Below are 23,719 nucleotides of genomic sequence, written 5' to 3' on the forward strand. Positions count from 1 at the left end.
CTGGCTGCTCCTCATGGCTTGCTCAGGCTGCTTGCTTGCTTCCTTTTTTCAGTTCACATTTCTTTATATTTTTTTATATTTTCTTTATATTTATTTTTATATTATATATTTATATTATATTCTTTATATTTATTATAATTTATTCACCCTACATCCTGATTGTTATGCCCTCCCTCTTATCTTCCCATTCCCCCCTCCCTCCCTCTTCTGCCTGTTCCCCTCCCTTAGACCTCTGGTGGGGGTGGTCCTTCCACCCCAACTCCCTGGCGATAGCTTATTAGATCTCATCAGGATAGCCTGCATTCCTTTCCACTGTGTTCCTCGTAGGCCATCTTGCCAAGGGGCAATGACCACATCATGGGCACCTGAGTGTCTGTCAGAGGTTCAGTACCTCAAGGGTGGCAGAGGTGAGGGGGGCATGTAAAGCTACATGCACTGGGACATGTAGACCCGAGGGAGGGAGGGAATGGTCCTATTGCCAGTCTCAAGATGAGATTTTTGGGGTTTGGACACCCCGTGACTTCACTCTTGCTCCAGGACAGCTCTCCTAGTTGCATGGCTTCCTGGGCCCGTAGTCAATCATGATGAATGAACATGTCCTTGATACATGATGAAAATCTCATTTTATATTTGTAGCTTCTTCAAAACCCATAGCCCCATTCTGTCTGTCTGTCTGTCTGTCTGTCTGTCTGTCTGTCTATATCTTAGAAGTATGTAGTAGATGAATATCCTACAAAATACCTAGCCATTAATTTTTAGAATTGTCAGGTTCATAAAAAAAAAAAAAAAGAATTCTGAACCAATGGCCACAAATAAGACTTGGCCAAGGACACACAGTAACTAGAAACAATGTGGTTTTTAGATGTGATCCTGAGGTATAAAAGGATATTATACAAACACTAAGGCTGTCTGAAAGAACTATAGGGCCCTAGTAACAGTGTCCTATATGGCACTGACTGCAGCAAATGTACAGTGGTAATACATGAAGTCAATCACAGCCCAGACACACACACACACACACACACACACACACACACACACACACACGACAGAGAGACAGAGTCAGGGACAGAGAAACGCAGAGAGAGATAGAGAGAGAGACACACACAGAGACAGAGAAAGGCAGAGAGGTACATACACACACACAGACAAAAAAAGAGGCGGAGGGATGATACATCCATATCTATCTATCTATCTATCTATCTATCTATCTATCTACACACATACATATGTATGTATGAATATAAGTATGTATGTATATAGATATAGATATAGATATAGATATAGATATAGGTAGATATAGATAAATAGATAGACAGCCAGACAGCCAGATAGAGCCCAACACGTTTTGTTTTTTGGAAGGCCCACCCCTAGTTGATCTGTGTTCTTGTTATAACTAGAGGTAAAATGTGGTCTTGGCATGATGGATATAGACAAATAAAACCAAACAAATGTTCTTTCTGTATGTAGGTTGACACTTAAAAGGCAATAGATAAGCTGGCCATGGCAGTACACGCCTTTAATCCCAGCACTCGGGAGGCAGAGGCAGGCAGATCGCTGTGAGTTCGAGGCCAGCCTGGTCTACAAAGTAAGTCTAGGACAGCCAAGGCTACACAGAGAAACCCTGTCTCGAAAAATAAAAACAAAACAAAACAAAACAAAAAAAAGGCAATAGATTTTTAACAAAAAATATCACAGTAATTCAATGTGGGCAATATAGTTTTTAAACAAAACTACAGCAACTGTAATGGTTTGTATGAAAATGGCCCCACAGGCTTATAGGAAGTAGCACTTTTAGGAGGTATGGCCTTGCTGGAATAGATGTGGCCTGGCTGGAGGAAGTGTGTCATTGGAGGGTGGGCTTTGGGGTTTTCAGGAGCTCAAACCCTGCTCAGTCTCTCTCTCTCTTCCTGTTGCCAGTGGATCCAGATGTAGCACTCTCAGCTCCTTCTCCAGCATCGTGTCTGCCTGTGCGTCTCCATGCTTCCCACCATGATCATAATGGACTAAACCTCTGAACTATAAGCCAGGCCTAATTAAATGTTTATCTTTATAAGAGTTGTCATGATCATGGTGTCTCTTCATGGCAATAGAAACCCTAACTAAGACAACAACTGAATACCTCTTGGGAAAAAGTATCTTCCCCCCACCCCCAGCCCCCCACCCCTGTTTTTTGAGACAGGGTTTCCCCATGCTTCCCTGGTTGACCTGGAACTCACTCTGTAAACCAGGCTGGCCTTGAACTCACAGAAATTTGCCTGCCTCTGCCTCCCCGAGTGCTGGGATTAAAGGCATGCACCACCATGCCTGGCACAACTATCTCTCTATCTCTCTTATTTTGAACATTTATTTGGTTTTTTATTTCTTGAGACAATTTAACAAGGCAGCCTGGGCTAGCCTTGAGCTTGTGATCCCACTGCCTTGCTTGCTTGCGTGCTAGGGCTACAGGCTCAAGCCCCCAGCCTGGTTCACTTTATTTCTTGTTTCATTCACATTTCGCTAAACATTTACTTCTCTAACTTAAGTACAATAAGGCAGCAAGGTGTACATAAGGGGTACTGTGGGGTTAGCTCTAAATATGTGACTTCTCAGCCAAAACTGACCCTGGCTGGCTGAGACACATGACATGGTTCAGTGACTGACCTACGGAGTCCTCAGATAACCCTGCCGGGCATGTGACATTAATTGACGATTGACCTCATTTTAGAGATAAGAAACCAAGTTCAGGAAAGTTGTTTGCATGAGTGCTAACAGCAAGTGATGTCAGTGCCACAATTGCAGTGGACTGCCCTGAGTAAGTTGAGATACTGCCTTTGTCCCTACTTGTGTCTTTTTCTTACTTGGAACCATCTCCAAGGAGACAGGAGCTTGTGTAACTTCCCTGTATTTGCAACTCAGAAGTGTGGAAGTCAGTCCTTACAGTAGTGACCATCAGTAAAGGAGTGGAATAGAGCTGTGGGCTGGTTTTCCAGCATTCTTTTTGTTTTGTTTTGTTTTGTTTTGGGGTTTTCAAGAAGGTTTTCTCTGTGTAACAGAGAGATGTCCAGAACCCTAGGTGTCCAGAACCTGATTAGTAGACCAGGCTGGCCTTGAATGCACAGAGATCTGCCTGTCTCTGCCTCCCAAGTACTGGGATTAAAGGCATGCATCACTCTGCCTGGCTTTCAGTTTTCCAGCATTCTTTTTTTTAATTTTTAAAAATATAATTTATTAATTTATTCATATTACATCTCAATTGTTATCCCATCCCTTGTATCCTTCCATTCCTCCCTCCCTCACATTTTCCCCTTACTCCCTTCCCCTATGACTGTGACTGGGGAGGACCTCCTCCCCCTATATATGCTCATAGGGTATCAAGTCTCTTCTTGGTATCCAGCTATCCTTCCTCTGTGTGCCACCAGGCCTCCCTATCCAGGGGACATGGTCAAATATGGGGCATCAGAGTTTGTGTGAAAGTCAGACCCCACTCTCGACTCAACTGTGGGGAATGTCCTGGCCATAGGCCAGATCTGGGTAGGGGTTCGAAGTTTACTGCATGTATTGTCCTTGGCTGGTGCCATAGTTTGAGCGGGACCCCTGGGCCCAGCTCTGCCCGTCATAATGTTATTCTTGTAAGTTTCTAGGACCCTCTGGATCCTTCTATTTCCCCATTCTCCCAGGCTTCTCTCACCTAGAGTCCCAATAGGATGTCCTCCCCTCTGTCCCACTTTCCTGATAAGTGAAGACCACGAATGTCTCCAGCATTCTTAAGATAGACATTTTTAGATGTGTTCAATGCAGGGTTTAGCTGGTTGGAGTCAGTCTTGCTGCCTGAAGCACTGCCTTGATTTTCCTCTATAACATGACCTTCCTTGCCTGTGTCTGTCTTTCTGCTTTTGGGATCGTTTCTCAGAGAAATTACTCATTCCAGTAGGATTGTCTAGTCACTGGTCAGATGGCAATGACTGTGGTAAGTGGATGGTGATAGCCTTTGGCAGCCTGTATTATAGCAGTTTCCAAGAATCACAGTTGCAGTGAATTGGGATGATGGGGTCAAAGCCAGAAGAATGTGATTCTACAGCAGTTTTGAATTTATCTGGTTGGGACAAATGTATTGCTGTGGGCTGACCTGTAATCTAAAGTTGGATCCTTCTTGATAATTGTCTCAGAAGCCCTGAAGGAAAAGAATTCAGGCAAGATCAGCCAACTGTTGGGACATGCCAAGAAGCCAGAGAGGTTCCAAGGCATACCTAGTGTCATGTGCTGCAGACTCATACTGCAAGCTTGAAGGTGCCAGGGCTACAAAAGGATAATTTGCCAGGTCACTCATGCTAAAACCAGAGCCAGGAAAGGAAGGAGTCCCTTGCACACAGAATGTGGTATCTTCTTTTGATTGTCCAGACTCTTCCAGGCTGTCAGAGGAGTGCTGTCCTGACGGAGAACAGCTGGCCTTTGAAAAACAGCTCACCGGAGACAGATGCTTCATGGGTGAATGCTTGTCCACAAGGACCTGCTCTTCTTACCTAACATTGCCTGTAGACTAAGACTTATGAGAAAGCCTTACTATACAGAATCCCATCAGGGAAAGTCAGTGTCCGTCCTGGGAGGCCAGGATAATGCGTACTTGGATGATGGCGTAGGGAAAGATATGTGGGAGCAGTCTTTTTAAAAAATGTATTTATTTTTATATGTATGAGTGTTTTGCCTGCATTGAAGTCTATGTGTCACACACATGCTGTACCCACAGAGGCTGGAAGACAATTTTTGTTCCCTGGGATTGGAATTACAGAGCATTGTTAGGCATCTTGCAGGTGCCGGGAATTGAACCTGGGCCCTCTGGAAGAAAAGCCAGTTCTCTTAACTGTGGGATCCATCCTGAGGATGATAGGTAAAGGACAGGTTAATCACCAGCACAGAATTATTCTCTTTCAAACACCTTAGAAGAAGATCTATGAGTGGCATATTATACATGCTTATTTTTTTTTCATGCACTCATATGTGTGTGTATGTGTGTGCTTGTGTGCGTGCAGATATACATTCATGTGTGGAAGCTGGAGAATCATCTAGAGTGTCTCCTCCTCTGGAAAAGGTCCTGCCCCAGACTGGAGCTCACCAGTGAGGTCATACCTGCCTGTCTCTCGCTCCCCAACACCACCATGCTGGTCATTCTTCCATAGATTTTAGGGATTGAACTTGTGCTTGCAAGTCAAACACTTTTATCAGTTGAGCGATATCCCCCCCCGCCCTTAACCCTTCCTCCTAGTTTTAATGTGAAGATGCTGACTTATTCATCTAGGCCAGCATTGTGCCCTTTGAGAATACGGGAAGTTCTTTATTTAGTGCCTTAAGCTGTGATCGTTTACGGCACCTTGAACTGAGGTAGAGAGAGGATGAACTTTGAGGAAGAATAAGTGCGCGCGTTGTCTTCTGGAAAGGTCATGTGCATTCACAAGGTAGCCAACCTAAGCACACTCTCAGAACAGAGAAGCATAATTGTTACATGTGCCTTTTGGTTGTGTGCAATGGTTTGGAGTCTCAACTGAGCCAATGAAATTGGTCTTCGGCATGAGAGTGCAGTTACCTTAAGGAGTTACTGACTTTTAGAGAGTGTCTGTCATCGGGAAAGGCTGATATCTCCGGAATGAGGTGCACCCATCTTTTCATCACCAACATTACAATGCCAGTCAAGATAGTCAAAATACTTTAAATAACTTTATTCTTAAATTTAACAAGCTCTTATTAGAAATGCTTTGGTATCAATACAATAAAAATATATTGGTTCCCCCAACCCCACTGAGTCATGTCAAGTAACTGGAAAAGTTAGCATTTGTTGTCCCCAGTTTTTTTGGGGGGCCTTCCCCTCACAAATAATGACTAATATTTATTTATGTGGCTTACTATGGGTTTAATTATATATATTTGGACTTTAAGAACAAGAAATAAAAGTATTCAGAAGAGAAAGTGTCAGGCATTTCTTGGCTTCTTCTTCAAAGGCTATTCAGGTGGCACTATGGCTCTCAGATGACCTTTTTCCCCAGCTTGGCCATTCTTATCCTTAAAGCTGTAGATTAAAGTAAAAAAAAAATGAGTTATGAAAGAATCACAATTTTTGCTCTAAACGACCATTTCATAGAAGGCAGGAAAGTTGAGAACATACCTCAGATGGTTTTATCCAACAGCGTGAGCATTGTTTTAGTAGCACAAAAAGATAGTAGAAATAATGAGCTATGGTTAACTTAGGGCAGGAGTAGGTTTAGAACTAGGAAGAACTAGCCAGGCGTGGTGGCGCATGCCTTTAATCCCAGCACTCGGGAAGCAGATCGCTGTGAGTTCGAGGCCAGCCTGGTCTACAAATTGAGTCCAGGACACCCAAGATAACACAGAGAAACCCCGTCTTGAAAAACAAACAAACAAACAAAAACAAAAACAAAAACAAAACAAAACAAAACTAGGAAGAACCTATGTCTACAAAGGTAAGAAAATGAGCAGAGTAAACACATTATAGGTGGAAGGTTTGTAATTTTGCTACAAGCCTCTCTCTCTCTCTCTCTCTATATATATATATATATATATATATATATGTATATATATATATATATATATACATACATGTGTGTGTGTGTCTTTTGTGCATATCCTTAGCTATGTACTAATGAACAAAAAGGATACTAACTCTTAAACTATATTTAGTGATTGGATTAAAAAAAATATTAGGTTTGATTGTCCAAAGGCTCTCTGACCTTTGGGTGTGCAATGACAAGAATAAATTTATGTATGAGACGATGTGAACTAACAACCAGCATTAATGTGCAGTTTTGCTTTTGAATGGCACATGTACCTTTGAGTATGCTCTACTGCGGAAAAAGTGTTGGCTGTAGAAGACATTTTTTTTTAAAAATGTAGGGGTGAAATTTATAGTCCTCCTTTGGTGTCCTGGTATTATGCTTTAATAGTTAGGGCCTTTGGGTATAGCTGCCTCAGTTATGTTCCAAAAGTTGTAAGATGCTTTGAAGGCACTGAGCAAATGATTATTATTAATTATGTAATATTACATTTGTGTGTTAAATGGCCCAAGAAGCAGCCATTTAGCTAATTGCACAATTTTGTTTTAATGAAACAATAAAAGGGCAGACATGTTGTTTTCCCCCGTCTCTATGCCACACATTAGTTACCCATTAACCAAAGAAATGACCCGATCTCCAAAAGGCCTTTTACAAAACTATGACCTGCCACTGTCATGAGGCTATTTTCGTTGCCTTGCTGCCTCAGTGAGATAGTTTCATTTCAAGGAAGGTAAGAAGCATGGCTTGCCCTTGAAATCAGAGAGGAGTGATCACGTCTAATGGCAAGACCAAGTTCAGGGTGTGCTGAAAGAATTTCCTTTGCTCAGTCAGCAGCATGGGTGGGCTCTGTTGCCAGGAGCTGCTGGGTGGCTGACCTCTAAGCAGGAGCGTGCAGTCCCACTGCAGAACAGGCAGGGCTACTGAGAAGGGCTGAGGTTTTGTGGCCTCTTGCATTACTGGTGCAGAGAGAGAGAGAAAGAGAGAGAGAGAGAGAGAGAGAGAGAGAGAGAGAGAGAGAGAGAGAGAGACAGACAGACAGACAGACAGACAGACAGACAGACAGACAGACACAGACAGACACAGACAGACAGAGACAGAGAGAGCAGGGATAAGGAGTGGGGCTGAAGAGATAGCTCAGAGGTTAAGAGCACTGACTGCTCTTCCAGAGGTCCTGAGATCAATTCCCAGCAGCCACATGGTGGCTCACAACTATCTATACTGTGATCTGATGCCCTCTTCTGGCCTGAACATGTACATGCAGGCAGAGCACTGATACGTAATAAATAAATAAATAAATAAATCTTTAAAAAAATATGTTTTAAGGCAGGCACAACATCTTGTAAACAGAGGTCACACTGTGTCCAAGGGACACACAGCGACGTCAGCTAGCACCAGCTTTCCTTCCCCTCCTTTCTCCAAGCCTGTGGCAATGGACCTCATTCCACGTGGAGGTGTGCAGTCAGAGCATGCCCAGGCGGTGTAAGGAGCAGCCCCCCAAACAGTGTGCCCTCAGGTCTCCTCTTTACCCTTCTTTTTCTCCTCTTCTCTGATCCCAGCTGTCTTTTCCTACAACCACTCAGACACATAGTTTCAGCTGCTTAAACTTGGTGGGAGAGAGATTTGTGTTCCACCCTCATCCTTCCTTGACTCCTACTGGCAGTTTCTGAATCAATGATGCGTGAGTGCTCCAGAGCTAAAGTTTTTCTTCTTCTCCATCTGGAAGGATCATCGGTATCTCTAAGATCATGGAATTGAGCTGGGACAAGAACAGGTGTGCGAGGCCTAACAAAGAAAGCTAGCTGTGTAGCTGTCGTCATCGTCGTCATTGTTGGGGGCACTGGGATATCATGGAAAGCTTACTAGAAGCCATATAGTAGTGGGTGTGTCTGGGCTATATCATGCTTATACAAGCAGACAGACATGAGATTACCCAAATTTTCTGTCATGTGTCACAACGCTCAAAATTTTACTAAAACAAACTGTAGATGACTCATGCTAGACTGGTTTCCTCCTACATACACTTTTTCAAGTTAAAAACTGCTTGTCCATGTGTGTGTGTGTGTGTGTAATGCATGCACTTAAATTTTTATTATTTTTTTATTAAATACTATTAGTATTTAATAAGCAATCTGTAATATGATAAAGGAATGGACTTAACTTGTGGGTCTTTAAGTATTGTAGCCCCCCCCTCTGTATATGTGTGTGTGTGTTTGTGTGATATTGGAAAGCACAATATACAATGTACTTGTGAAATTGCAGTACATAGGTAGCTATGTGCTTAATATACATAAGTGGCCCCTGAAAGCATATGATAATCTGATTGACTTATTTTAAAAACCCATCCAGACTAACACCTCCACGCTGTAATCTATATGATGAATTGGAAGGCAATGATGTAAAATAATATCACAATGAAAGGTAAGGAATTTGGAGCATTCTCTTTATAAGATACCTAGTTTGATAACACAAGACTTTGTATTGTTACTTTGAATAGGTTTTCCTGTTTTCATAATTTTAGCCCAGTAGCATGATTAGTGTTGTCTGGAAATGTTAGTCACTTCCTGTCTTTTTTCTTGGGGTAAATGTGTTGACATGGTCAGGAGAGAAGGAGTCAGGGTGTTTGGGAGGAGCTGGCTAACACCCCAGATCAAAACAGGGAGCTTTTGTTTTTTGTTTGTTTGTTTGTTTGTTTTTAACATTTGGTCATGCCAATGATTCTGACCATAAATAGAGTGATCCTTTTCTCTGTGTCTCATTTATTGTTTTAAGAACGAATTTCAAAGGAAACATTTGACCAGCAAACAAAGCTCATTCTCCAAAAGGAAAGGGATTAGCCTCTGCATTTTTCTATCATGGGGACTCTACTCCAGATCCCGAGGAAGCTATATGACTGAATATTTCCCAAGAGGGTAGAAATTCTTCAAATGATTAAACTTACAGTGGGTTCACTTAACTCAAGAGCTTAAAAGAATGGAAGAATGTCCCCATTATGGTGTTATTAGCAACACAAGTCTGAGCTCATGGTTTGATGAGGAAGACATATCTCGAATGGTATAGGTCCTGCCACACTTCTTAAAAACTATTAGGTTCTACTTGCTGGGCAGTCTACCACTTAATAGTTACTGCTTTTTAATGAACATTCTTCAATTAGAAACATTTAAAATTACCTTCCATATCTACCATTTAGAGCCTGTGCATGTGTATAATCTGACTTGGATTTTTAGCTAAAGTAAGCCCAGTTATTCTAATTGCGTTTGTCATATCCTTATTCATTTTTCTATAAATGATAATCATTTACTATATTTGAATGATGACAAGGAATTTGAAATCGAGGAGCTGTCAGTTTGTACAAAAAGTGTTACAACTCCTTTTGAGTCAATGTTAAAATGGCTAAAGAGATACAAAGCCATAAAAACTTCATAGAGAATGAGAAATGCAGCTATATAGAAAATCGAAAAAATAAATATGCAAAGTTGGAGAAGACTATGAAAAATTGAGTCATAGATGATGCAAGATAAAATAGCATTCTATTTTTAAAGTATAGAAAATTAAAGAGCCAAGGTTAATAAAATTATAAAAGTATAGAGAAAGGAGATATGGCAGAGTAATAAAATGCAAAGAAAATAGTGTCTTCTATTTCCTTGCAAAATTAAGGCTACTTGTTAGCTTATGTGTAAAATGTAAGTCACAGAGAGGCACAGGCAAGTAGTTGGCATTGGAGTTTGCTGGGGAAAATATGTTTCTGATGATCAGCACATCAATTAGCAACCCCAGTTATTCACATATGGTATTGCCCTCTCACAGAAGACACATTTCCAGTAGCTGAAGGGAGTCAATGCTATATTAAAACAAAGCAAGGCGGAGTTTTCACTTTCGTTATCTTTTGAAGTGACTTACTTTGCTCTGCTGATAATTCGGATTAGCGTTAATAGAAGCTGCCAGTGCGTGTTAGTTAATGAGGAGGTCTCAGATGCAGAAAGTCAGAGCGTTCCTTAACACAGAGAAGACTGTCACATGAGTAAACAGCAGTGGCATGCCTTGTCATTTTTATTACCTGTTAAAGAAGGATCCTCAGTCCCATCTCCAGCTATTGGAACACCCAGGGGAGAGCGGTGGGCAGGGCTGCCCAAGCGTTCTTCTTGCTCTTTCAGAGATATGGAATTTTTGTGGGGAGATTTATGGTTGGCGTTTTCATGAGGACTAACTTCCGATCGCTTTCTGGGAAGTGGGGTTGGTTTGGCTGGCTGGTAAATCTGCCTGCAGGGAGCTACGGGATGGTAGGATGGCTTCTCAGCTTGTCCTTCATCCTCCTCCCCCTCATCATCAATCACAACCAGCTCAGCATGAATGACCCCGTCGTACCCGGTCAAAAGCTTCTTTTCTTCCTCGTTCTCATCTGCCTGCTGATACCCCATGAAAATCATAGTCACAGGTTCTGTGTCATCCACGTCAGAAGGCAGAGAATGAACGATGTTGTATCTGACATCTTCTGCCTCCTCCTCCTGGCAAGCAGGTGAAGAACTCTGGGGTCGTGACTTCCCAGGGCTTGCTCTGTTGGGGCTCAGTCCCATGGTTGGAGAAACCTCATGTTCATTCTGCCTGATATTGGATTCTTCCCAAGGAGTCTCTGTCCTCATTTGCCGGCTGTCGACCGTCTCTTCGGCTTGCTGAACCACTGATCGGGGCTGAGGTGTTGGTCGAGTCAGGTTGGCTTGAGTGGGACCATTGCTTCTCTGCTCTGAAAGCCCATCATTCATATTGTATGTGGATTCTGTTGCACGGTTGCCCAGTCCATTAGCTTTCATCATTATCCTTTCTTGAAAATTTGGTCCAGGGCTTACTCTTTCTCTCTGTGGAGTCATGGGCCTGCAAAATGGATTGGCATACACAGGCTCATGGTACTCTGTGGGTGATTTAGAGTTCCTCTCTGAGGCTTGCCTTAGGAGGTCCTCCACTTCGACAGGCGCGAGCCCATCGGTGCCATTGTAGGTTGTGTTCTGATTGGAGCTGACTGCGTAGACGGACTTCTGTCCATCGTCGTACACCTTTATTCCCGTACTTTTAAAGTCATCTGATGGGAGCGGTATTGAAGACAGAACAACGCTCTCTCCAGTCTTTAAATCTTTTTCAACTTTAATTTCCATGGCATACAAAGCTGTTAAAAGGCAAATGTAACGCACGATTTAGTACCAGTTTCTCTTATAAACTAACTTCTTCACTTTTACATCCTTTGATGGTCTTTTAGATGGCATTTAAAAACGTCTAACCCGGAGGTGGTGGGTGCACGCCTCTAATCCCAACACTATGGAGGCAGAGACAGGTGAATCTCGGTGAGTTCGAGGCCAGCCTGGTCTACCGAGCAAGTTCCAGGACAGCCAAAGCTACACAGAGAAACCCTGTCTCAAACAAAACAAAACAGAACAACAAAAACCCAACCCCTTAATCCTGGTTTAGGTGCTGGAGAGGGTGCTGGTTGTGTGGCCTGAGTTACATTCTTAGCATCCGCGTTAGAAGACCCATGGGCTCCTATAACTCCATCTCCAGGGCATCTGAGTCCCCCTGGGCAATCACTCCAGCCGCCTCCCTTTTATATTCCTAGTTTAACACCACTTCCAAGTAGATGAAGGGCTTAAATAAGAGCAATAGCAACTGTACTGAGACAACTGATCTGGAGGTGACTAGTGGTCCACGGTGAAGTCTCCTGGTTCAGGCAAGAGCACCGTGGGTGGAGTCTTAACATGTGAAGGGAACAGTGTTCTTTGAAGAATTAGAATGTGCCGGTGCTTGCTTGCTTTTGGTATATTTTTCCTGCAGCTCATCTTGTATTTCTTGTCTCTTCTACTGAGTGACATTGTGGCTTTCCCTGGGTACCCAATTAAACCTGAAAAATCCCTACCCATCTTCTCCCTGCCTCACATCTTTACCTATTTTTTTCTGCATTGCCCTCCCTAAATGGTTAATTTAGTGAAACCTACCATAAGCTTGGTGTATAGTAGTCACTCATTAAATATCTGTTGAGTGAGTACCTGCGAACAGAGGATAGCTTCTCTCCTTCAATTCCAAGATTCCGAGTTTTCCTCTATGAGCAAACCTTCATTTTCCCAGCGGCTTTAAAGTATTAGCTTCATGAAAATCATTATCCCATGAAGATAGATAATGCCTGACCCTCCCGAGGGGATGTTTTCGCTGACAAATATCTTAGTAACTTAATATCTACTGGGTGAAAACTTTGAGCAGAGAAGCTTTAAAGCTTTTTTTGTTGTTGTTGTTGTTGTTGTTGCCTGTTTCAGGCCTTATCTTCCTGTTTATTTTGGGAGGGAGCAAAATGCATGGAATAAATACTTTACTCTCATTATCCCTAACTGTGAAAGACCTAGGATCTGTCCCATAGTCCAGGGAACTTTGTAAAATGGACTTTGCCTAAACTGGAAACATAAAGAAACCGTGAAGACTTAGTATAAAATTTGAAATTGAGAGGGCCAGGGATGTGGCTCGGCAGGTGGAAACATTTGCTGCCTGAGGACCTGAGTTCAATCCCTGGTGTCAACATTAAAAAAAAAAGTTAGCTGTGATGATAGTCACCTCTCCTTAGGTGAAGTGGGATGCAGAGTCAGGAAAATCAGTCTGAAAAATCAGCCTGAAACTTATGGGCCAGCTGCCTGCAGAATGCTGTATACTGGTGACACAAGAGAAACCTTGCCTCAGACAAGTCAGTAAGAAAGAAGTGACCCTAGAAAATTGTTCTCTGCCCTCTATGTAAATGCCATGGCCTGTGCGCGTGCATGTGCGCGTGCGCAAACACACACACACACACACACACACACACACACACACACACACACACATACACACACGCACGCACGCACACACACGCACACACACCATACACACACGTCATAATCTTAAAAGAAACCTAAAACTGAGAACATGCCATTGGATGTAGGGTCTTGAATACCTTTTCTATTTTGGTCATCGTCATCTTGTCCTTCATTTCTTTCCTTTCTTAATCTGGAGGGTATGTAGGAACTGGGAAGGTCAGGGATATTAGCATAGATGTCCTCGATTGACTCTGTAAAGTTGATATGAATTCAAAATCCATGTAAGGTACTTCTAATAGTGAGACAAGGGCAGTGAACTTACAAAAATCATTTTGCTTCCACATGAAACAGGCTGCTAAAAAACATACCTTCTGGGGTTTCTTCCTTTTCCACCTTCACAGACTGTAAGATAAAAGATTTCCATGATGAACTCAGTTTAAAGAATAAAGACGTAAAGCAGCAAAGAATTATGAAGCACAGTGCTTGTGTATTTTTTTGAGAGGGAGTCGTAGTTTAAAACTGAGTTACACTCACTCTTATTATGTCTTCTGTAGTCCTCTCGATCGATTTTAGCTTCTTTAGAATTGCCTCTTCGTTGGCGGAGATTTGCAGTTCAGCCTTTTCAAGATCTTGGATTTCTTTCTCAAGCCTGACAATAAAAAGGATATGTTCCTTATTGTGTAAGTCTCAGACACATCTCTCTTATATGCAGACTCAGGAGCCAGATGTCTTCCCAGCATGTAGCATCCCACTGAGCATCACAGGTCCGCCCCAAGTACCACACACCTAAGGCATAGTAGGCTCCAGCACTTTAATAATTTTCAATCCAAGTGTGCTTACTTTCATTTACTTTATCTTTTTTTTAAACATAGGGACCTCTGAGGTATAAAAGTTCATTTTGATCATTTGGATCCAAGTGTCTGCAAGGGCATTAATAGGTGTGTGTGTGTGTGTGTGTGTGTGTGTGTGTGTGTGTGTGTGTGTGTTATTTCCAGGGCGACGTAACTGAGATGAGGAGACCCATCATAGCAAAAACTGAAGACCCAGACTGAATGGAGATGGGAATGGGAAAGAAGCTAACTTAACAAGGGGGCACCGACATCCCCCCTCTGTTTTCAGTGTCGTCAGCTGTTGCATGCTGTTCCTGATTCTGTGCCTTCCCAGCCACAATGGACTGTGTTTCCTCAAACCGTGGATCCCAATTAATCCTTCCTGTTTTAAGTTGCGTCTTTGTCCCAGGGATGAGAAAAACGAGCTAGCACGTTAGTGAAGCATTTGGCTTTGGCCTCATTACCTTTGCTGCAATGACTAATTCTGCTTCCACACAAACCCGAATAATTTACTTCATAAAGAGACTCCTTAGGTTGAATGAGATGGAGCAGACTTGGTGACTGAGCTCTGGAGGCTGAGGCAGGAAGACTGAGGGTTTGAGGCTAGCCTGAGCTACTAACAACATTGGTTCATAATGAAAGAAGGAGAAAGGGAGGGAGGGAGGGAGGGAGGGAGGGAGGGAAGGAGAGAGAGATGGAAATTGATTAACCCAAGGAAATGGTACATTTGTAGTTACAAAGTTATTTAATTTTTTCTTACACAAATCTCCATCTATTTGGAAAATAGTTACCATTATTAAAGTTGACTTAATCACAGATATTTAATAAGTAAAATTCTTGCATATTCTTTTTTTTTTTTAAGCGGGGTCTCACTATGTAGCTCTCACTGTATTGCCGTACTGGAACTCACTGTGTAGACCAAGCTCGCCTAGGACTTATAGTGATTTGCCTGCCTCAGCCTCCTGAGTGCTGGGATTAGAGGAGTGTGCCACCATATCTCGCCTTTGCATATTCTAAGATAAAAAATGACACTATTTTAAGCTCCTTGAGCACTGTGCTATTTTCTCAATAGGGCAAAGAGATGGAGAAATGGAGAGAATCCTAATACGACAGTCTCAATTGTTTCTGTTACGGAGAGTGTGTTTTCTGTGCTGTGCTGGTAGATGGGGGTGGGGGTGGGGTGAGGGGGTGGGGGGGTGGGTAGGTGTGGGTATGTTTATCCTGATAGTGCACAAAGGAATTGACAAGGAGACACACTTGAAAATGGACTGTTAAACACACTGTGAACTCATATCAGCATTCAGGCGAGCTCCAGGACCTCTGCTCTGTGTGATGCCACAGGCTCTGACAGTTTGTAGTTACTAAGGCAGGCCCCTCCAGCCATGAAATACATGTAGTCTTTGCCAGACATTCTGAACTCGAAAGTCAGCTGCCTCAGAGGAATTGCTGATCTGATGTAGCAGCTGGCCCAAGAGAGGACAGCTGTGGACATTCATGTCAGCTAACATAATTGCCAGTTCTCTTGGCTTCCTTCTTGGAGACGGCCATGGGCCTGGCTGCTCCAGAACCTTGGCTTATTGTCACACCAATAAAAATCCCAGGATGTGATTATCTTAGGTGGTCTATCATTGTTTTAACTTCAGGTTCTGATATTGATGCTGCCTCTGGCCATTTGCAGGCCATATATAGGCGAGGAGGTTTTCTTGAACATCATACAGCTTCAAGTGAATTATAGTAGCCCTGGTTTCCCAGGAGATTCTATTAAAAAAAAATCTCTCCGGGTCTCTGCTAGTATTTCCTCATCAGCAGAATTATAAAATGTATGCTGAATTATGGAATGTGTGTTGGTCCAGTTTAGTAGAGTGGGAAACCACTAAAAAAGCTATAGACCTGGATTCTATAGTCTTTGCTACACATGATAGTCAGTTTCTTTAACCTTCTCAAAAGGCAACTTTGCCCTGTGCATGATGAGAGTAGCAACGCTTGTTCAGTTCAGATGTTAGGTGATGGTAGAAGAGATGATGGGTGTGAAGGCCAGGTGAACGTGGCAGGTGGCAGGTGGCAGGTGGCAGGTAGCAGGTCGCAGGTGGCAGGCATAAGACCATTCATGAGAAAATTCTCAAGGCTTTCAACAACACATTCTACCTTTGTTTCCCTTTACAACCTACCTAAGAGTTCTTTTCCCAATATGTGTGTTAGACACAGTGTATAAAGGAGAACCTGAGCTGGGTGTGGTGGTGCATGCCTATGATCCCAGCACTCAGGAGGTAGAGGCAAGTGGATTTCTGTGAGTTCCAGGTTAGCCTGGTCAGCCAGGGTTGTTAACAGAGAAACCCTGTCTCTAAAAACAAAACCCAAAAAACAACCACAAAAAAAGGAGAATCTGGGTAGAAATGAAGGAAGTTCAAATGACTACAGACTTGACTCTCAAGACCCAGCGAGGCCTGAATTCTGCTTCATCTGACAGCTTCCTGTGTAACCCAAGCCTGAAACTCATCATTGTCTTCATTACTTTATGTCTCCATTAAATGTTTATTTAGTGTCTTCATTGTAGGAGGAACTATTCTGTATGGTATTAATATGATAGTCAAAAATTGAGAAATTGGCATTCTATCAGGAAGGAAGACATTAATACACGGGCTGGCAGGATTGTTCTGTGAAAGATCTGATGCAAAATGTTTTAGGTTTATAGTCCACATATGGTTTATGTTATTTATTCATTTCTTTCTCCCTTATTTTTTTTCTGTATAACACTTCAATTGTGTGTGTGTGTGTGTGTGTGTGTGTGTGTGTGTGTGTGTGTGTGTGTAGCATTCCTATTTTGTGTCCATAAAAATACAGGCCAGGGCGCTAGGCATGGTGGTGCACACCTGTGATGCCAGCACTTGGGAGGCAGGGGCAGGCCGATCTCTGTGAGTTCAAGGTCAGCCTGGTCTACAGAGTGAGTCCAGGACACCCAGGGCTACACAGAGAAACTCTGTCTCAAAAAAGCAAAACAACAACAACAACAACAGCAAAAATACAAGCCAGGGCTAGATAATTTCTAGGCCATGGTTTGCTGGCCCCTGCATTAATAAGTGTAATATGCATGCTTTTTATCTTTGTGAATGGATACATACACCTACTTACATACATATACACATATATATTCAATAAAATATGTGTATAAGCATATATATATATATATTTATATATAAAATATTTCCATGAGAAAAAAGGCATAGTTTACTACCAGGATTAAGAGCCCACAACATTGTGCCTGAAAGTCTCATTAAATAAATGTTATTTGTGAAAATAATGAGGATGGGGCACAAAAATATGCCCAGAGATCAGAGTACCTAAAAACTTGGTGTTAAGAGCAGAAAGAATAGGGAGAAACGAGGCAATAGGTGAGGAGAGACCACAGGTAGCAGGAACATACAGGACCTGGGACATAGAAAGATTTGTCGACTGAAGGCTCTATTAACCTATCACGTTCAGAAGCTCAGCAAAGGCAGGCCTGGTTCCTACTTGGATGGGAGACTGCACTGAGAGGCAAGCATGGAGAGTAATTGGTGATAGTATGGCTAGGATAATATAAGGCTGCTAAGGTGAAAAATGGTGGGGCTCCTGGAAATATTTTGAAGGGAGAACTTCCAGAATATATTTATAGGTGGCAGGGGGGATTGGGGGGGAGAGAGAGAGAGAGAGAGAGAGAGAGAGAGAGAGAGAGAGAGAGAGAGAGAGAGAGAGAAGAAGAAGAAGAAGAAGAAGAAGAAGAAGAAGAAGAAGAAGAAGAAGAAGAAGAAGAAGAAGAAGAAGAAGGATGATGATGATGATGATGATGCCATCGTTAGGACCTGTGTAACTGGCAACCCACACATGTAACTAGTTGAACTGAAGTTGGGAGATAAAGGCAGGAGGCTGGTGGGCTGGGTTAAATCTCAGACATCCAAGTGTGATATGAAGGTGATGCCCGTAAAGTCTGGAGGCCACAGGAGTCTGGATTTGAAGACATGAATTTGGAAGTAAGTATGTATAGCCATATACCTATGCTTGGGTAATATTTCCTAGAAAGGAAAAGAGACAGCTAAAGATTCCAAGTTTGAGGATGGCATAGAAAGTACAGGAGCTTGCTGCCAAGCCGTGATGACTGAGTTCAATCCTGGGGCCCATATAGTAGAAGGTGAGAACTGACTCCTCTGACCTCCACAGGAACACCGCACATGTGCACACAGGCACACATAGATCCCCTATCACTCCCTAATGAGCAAATAGTTATTTTTTTAAAACACCAAAGTCTGGTCAATGTTAAATACTCATCAGTCCTTAACTAAGAAGTAAAAGAAATAGTGTGTACAGCAAATGCTAGTTTCTTCCTGCCTCTGCCTCTTTCTGATTTAGTCCTCATCTGCTCATCTGCCTGGGCAGTATCGTCTTGGTGAATCACAGCTGTACTGGTATTGGGTATTGTTTCCTCTGAAGAAAAGGCAGAGGACAAGGGAATGCTGCATGAGTCTCATGAATGCTTTTAGAAAACAATGATAAGAACATGTGGCTGGAGGCTTGCTAACCATCAAAGTAGTTGCTAATGAATGGATGCGAAACTTTTCAAGTCTCAGTGTGAAAAAGTGTCATTACTAGGGGGCTTTAGGCTAATGACGTATCATGAAGGTTGTGAAAACTAAACACAACCACATGCTTCCCTCCCAGTTCCCACTCCTTGGTTTGAGCCAGGACAGTATGGACCTGTCTGGGTGATGGTTAGAATCCTCCCTCACGAGAACCACACTGATGGAGACTGTCTCTTGTAGTTTCCGCTGAGTGCAAAACTCAGTGTTTCTTATTGGATCTTGGTTTCTCACATGTCTGTTATTTATAGATGTTACCATGGAAAGATAAATGTTAGAGGCTTGATTTGTGGTTTCTTTTTTTTTTTCTTCTTTCCTTTCTGAAATCTTCCTAAAAGATCCAGATGTCTGCTTAGTGGTGGGAATCTAAAGAAGAATGACCAAGAATGAAGAACTAGAAATTTGATCTGACAGTGGTGCACGCTGTAACCCCAGCACTCTGGGAGGCAGAGTTTGACTGAGGCCAGCCTGCTACAAAGTGAGTCCAGAATAGCCAAGGCTATACAGAGAAACCCTGGCTCACCCCTGACTCTCCCACCCACAAAAAAAAAAAACCCTAGAAATTCTCAGAGTGTCTCCACTTGCTTAGGATTTAGCAGTGTCCAACAACTCTGACCCTCTATGTAGCAGGGATGGTTAAGAGAGGGTGGGAACACACCCAGTCCCTGCTCCTCCTTGCCACCTAGAGGTGAGAGACAGCTTGACTACTGTCACCTTACACGTGCCACACATTAACGTAAGCTCCACACAAAGAAGTGTGTTCCTTGTTATTTAGCCTATGTCTTGTATGACCCTTTGTTTGGTAGGACTGAAACCTGTTACTTTAGATCTGCCATGTTGCTTGCTTTGTCATTAATAAATCATTCCCCTGAAAGACAGCTTAGCTGGCCATCTCCTTCCCATGATTCCCTCCACTACCTCTCCCCAAAAGCCTAACAAGAGAAGGCCAACAGTAGAAAGGGAGGTGCTCTGCTAACTGCTACTCTTGATAACACATCAGGTGTTTGGGACCCACTAAGCTGTATGGCAGCAAGAACTTCCTTTTGAGCATCCCCAGTAGGGTGGTTCTCAATGTGCCCTGGGACATTTGCAAAGTCTGGAGATGCTTTTTGGTTGTCATGGCTGGGTACTGGAGTGCTGCTGGAACCTACTAAGCAGAGGATGGGGCGCTGCTAAATATCCCACAATGCACAGAGACAATTTTCTCATAAGATATTACCTGGTGGAGTGTGGTCTTTCTGTTATGTGTTGTTTTTTAAAAAAAAAAATTTAGCATTGTCTCTTCCTTCTATTTTTCCCCTTCCAATATACATATGTGTGCATCTGTTTGACAGCACCTCTCCATTCAATGTTCATTTGAGAAGATGTTTATTTCTGTTTTAAAGGCTAAATAATGTAGTGCTTACCTTAGGGACTGAGGCCAAACCTCTTCCAAATAAATATTTGGGAAAGAGAAAGAAATTAGCTACGATAAATGAGGTTATCGAGGGACTAGAGAGATGGCTCAGTGGTTATAAGCACTGTTGTTGTTCTTGCGGAGGACTTGGGTTAGTTTCTCTAACCCACATGGTGGTTCACAACTACCCTGAAGAACCCTACTTCCAGGGAACCCAATGACCTCTTCCGACCTCTTTGAGTACTAAGCATGCATTTGGCACACATCTATACATGAAAGCTAACACACACACACACACACACACACACACACACACACACACACACACACACACAAAATAATGAAAGTAAACCTAAAAAAGTAACTGAGATATTGAGAAGCTCTATACATGTGCACATATACATTTATACACACACATATATAATCTCTATATCTCTACATGTGTGGTATGCATATTGGTATATATGCATAACACACACACAAGCTAATATTTTAAAGAAGAACATCAAATAGGGCTGCTGCTGGGCTGACTCCAACCGTCCCCTGACTGTGTTTCAGTGGATGGCTTAGAATTTCTTTAAGTGCTGCTCCCTGGTATTTAGAGAGTATAACCTTTCAGAATAGGAACTGAGCTCCTTGGATTGCTGATTCAGTTTGGTGAGAGGCAGGCAACAGAGGAAAAGAAAAAGTCTCCTTTCTGGTGCCTCTGGGCTGTGAGGTGGGGCCTGATGGATGAGTCAGTCTCTCTTTTAACTTCTGAGAGATGGTGGTCAGTCATCACGCGCCAATTTAGATAAGTAGAGCACACGGGAAAGCGCTTTCGATGGTATCCATTATTGGAATCTTTCTTCTTGCCTATTTGCTCAGGGGGAAAAGAGGGCTATTTCTAAGAGCTCCCTATGTGAAAACAGGGGGCTTTCATTTCAGGCTTGGTGATGGTAATGGCCTCCCTTAATGATTGGGAGATAATATCCTCAATCCAATTCCAAGACTGCACCTACATTCTGGATACGTCAAGAAGAGGTTATTTCAGAAGGCAATTTTTTCCCACAGCTAAGGGTTCATTTATCTCTTTCAGTTTTTGGTGCCATTAACAAGAGCTAACGGTTTGATGGAGTTCACCATTAGGAGCCAAACAGATTGGAACTCATGGGGAAAAAAAATAACCAGTTGTTCAATTCAAAAGTTTACAGCCAAAACCTTTCAGTACTGGACATGTTAGTGATTAGGAAAATGTCCAACATGTGCTCTATACTGATACAGTATTAACCATGGCCTAATTAATTCTTGTAGTTACCTATGAGTAGCTTTCTAAGTCCATTAGACATATGAGCAATCAAGGCACCTAAGAAGGCAACTGCTCTGGAGGCTCATAGGCAGCCTAAGGCTGGATGGAATTTAAAAGCATATGTCTGCCTGTGCTTGCCCAATTAGCCACTATGGAAATAAGTCTTAAAATTGAAAATTGACTTCTGTGAACTTAGATGTAACATCCATTTGGACTGGCAACATAAAAGGCATGTGTTATTGTTCATGGTAACAAAGTGAGGAGTGAGGTAGCCCCAGCTACCCACACTATCTCTCTTACAGGGATTGTCACAGATGGCCCACCCCTTCTCAGCTGACTGAGGAAGTAAAAAGAGTAACTTGTCCTTACTAAGGAAGACCTCCATCTTAAGCCTTGTCCCTGAGAAGCACTGTTCTAGCAGAAAAGCATAGTATGTCCCCAGTTTTGCCCTAATATTTATGATGGAGTCTTTTAATGAAATTTGGCACAAAGATCACCCTAGTCAAACTTTTCTTTTTCCTTTTTTTGAGATGCGGTCTTACCATGCAGCTCTGCCTGGCCTGAACTTTCTTTCTTTCTTTCTTTCTTTCTTTCTTTCTTTCTTTCTTTCTTTAATTTTATGAACTTTCACATAGACCAAGCTGGCCTTGAACTTTCTACAATCCTCTTACTTCCATTTTCCAGTATGAGGATTACAGATGTGCACCAGTATGCCTGGCTTGAATCTATTCTGATAATGTTATTACTGCTGGCCCAAATCCATTCGTTTTTTTCTTTTTTAGCAATACATTTCCCCGAGTTTCATATGCCTCCGTGGTTATCTGGAGGTATGCATGGTGTAGATATCTGGAAGTAGACCAGATGTCCCTTTCTCTTGTGTCTTTAGATGGTGTCCATGACTCATTTTTAAAAATGTTTGTTTGTTTATTTATTTATTTATTTTTGTCTAGTAGGATACTAGCAAATGGCTATAGTTTTTGGATCATTTTGCTAAAATAGAGCAGCTTGCACTCCATTTATCTCTCCTGCATAACCTGAAATGTGTGGTGAGCTGGTTTTGAGTACACTGCCAAGCATATACAAAGGAACAAATGGAAAGGAGCAGGCGCTCTCCAGGCTTTCAGAACACTGGTGTTCTCAACACTCTTTGTGAATGTCTAACAGTTAAGATTTTTCAGTGTGAGATAAATGAGACTTTTTATTTCACACTAAACAGCATTTAACCAGACTCCTTTACATCAAGAGAGCTAGTGTACTAACCACTGCGTAACTTCATGGGTGAGAAATCAAGATGTGGCAGATTATTAGTTTCAGTCATTGAGCTGAAGAATTCTTCACTAGTATTTTGAATTTGGGGGTAATGAACTCGCAGGAAAAGAACCCAAGACCTTTCTGTTAGTGATGGTTTATATGGGCAGCTCATATATATTTGCTTAGCTATTTTTTAATTAGAAAAAATTAACAGCACATCAATATTAAATGGTTAAAATTTCTGATGGAAAAAGAACAATTTTTAAATTGATCACACACACACACATGCACATTTGTTTTTTTCAGACAGGGTTTCTCTGTGTAGTCCTTACTGTCCTGGAACTGGCTTTGTAGACCAGGCTAGCCTCAAACTCAGAGATTTGCCTGCCTTTGCTTCCTGGGTGCTGGGATTAAAGGTGTGCTCTCTATTTTTTTTTTAAATAAAAACTTATGAGGGAATCCCTCTGGAAACTCAGTGGATGTTATTGTATACATACAATTGATAACCTTAGTTGGCTGATCTTCACTGGAGACATTGGTTACTACTAATAGGTCAAAGGTTAAAGATATTGTGATGCAAAACTAGATTTTCCCAATCAAATTAAGACTATGATTAAGGTACACTGGCTCATGCTGGTAATCCCAGGACCCAAGATGAAAAGCAGGAATATTATTTTAAATTTAAGCCCAGCCTGGGCTATACTGTGAGACTCCCCCATCTCAAAAAGAAGCAAACAAAAATAAAATTGAATGTATATAATCATATCAGAGAAGAGATTTAAAAGGTGAAAGATTTATATGATCTGAAGAGAAACCAGAGTAAGAGAAGAGATTTTAAAAATATTTTCTTTTTAACTTTTTTTTGGGGGGGGGGTTTCAAGACAGGGTTTCTCTGTGTAGCCTTGGCTGTCTTGGACTCCCTTTGTAGACTAGGCTGGCCTTGAACTCACAGCAATCTGCCTGCCTTTGCCTCTTGAGTGTTGA

The 23,719-nt window shown here is 42.2% G+C and overlaps 1 protein-coding gene across 1 annotated transcript in view; it reads right to left on the minus strand.

The window, feature by feature from the left end:
* Nucleotides 1–5,678: 5,678 nt before the first annotated feature.
* The window catches only part of PALMD (palmdelphin), a 49,135-nt gene continuing 31,094 nt past the window's right edge, over nucleotides 5,679–23,719 (minus strand). The window contains exons 4-8 of the mRNA XM_084756352.1: nucleotides 13,895–14,009; nucleotides 13,729–13,762; nucleotides 13,498–13,611; nucleotides 10,597–11,697; nucleotides 5,679–6,040 (exon numbers count right to left, since the gene is read on the minus strand). Of these exons, the coding sequence (XP_084612478.1) occupies nucleotides 5,997–6,040; nucleotides 10,597–11,697; nucleotides 13,498–13,611; nucleotides 13,729–13,762; nucleotides 13,895–14,009 (1,408 nt within the window). The 3' untranslated portion in view covers nucleotides 5,679–5,996. The remainder of the gene's footprint in view (nucleotides 6,041–10,596; nucleotides 11,698–13,497; nucleotides 13,612–13,728; nucleotides 13,763–13,894; nucleotides 14,010–23,719) is intronic.

Source organism: Acomys minous, assembly GCF_964271855.1.
Source record: "Acomys minous genome assembly, chromosome: 14".
NCBI classification, from domain to species: domain Eukaryota; kingdom Metazoa; phylum Chordata; class Mammalia; order Rodentia; family Muridae; genus Acomys; species Acomys minous.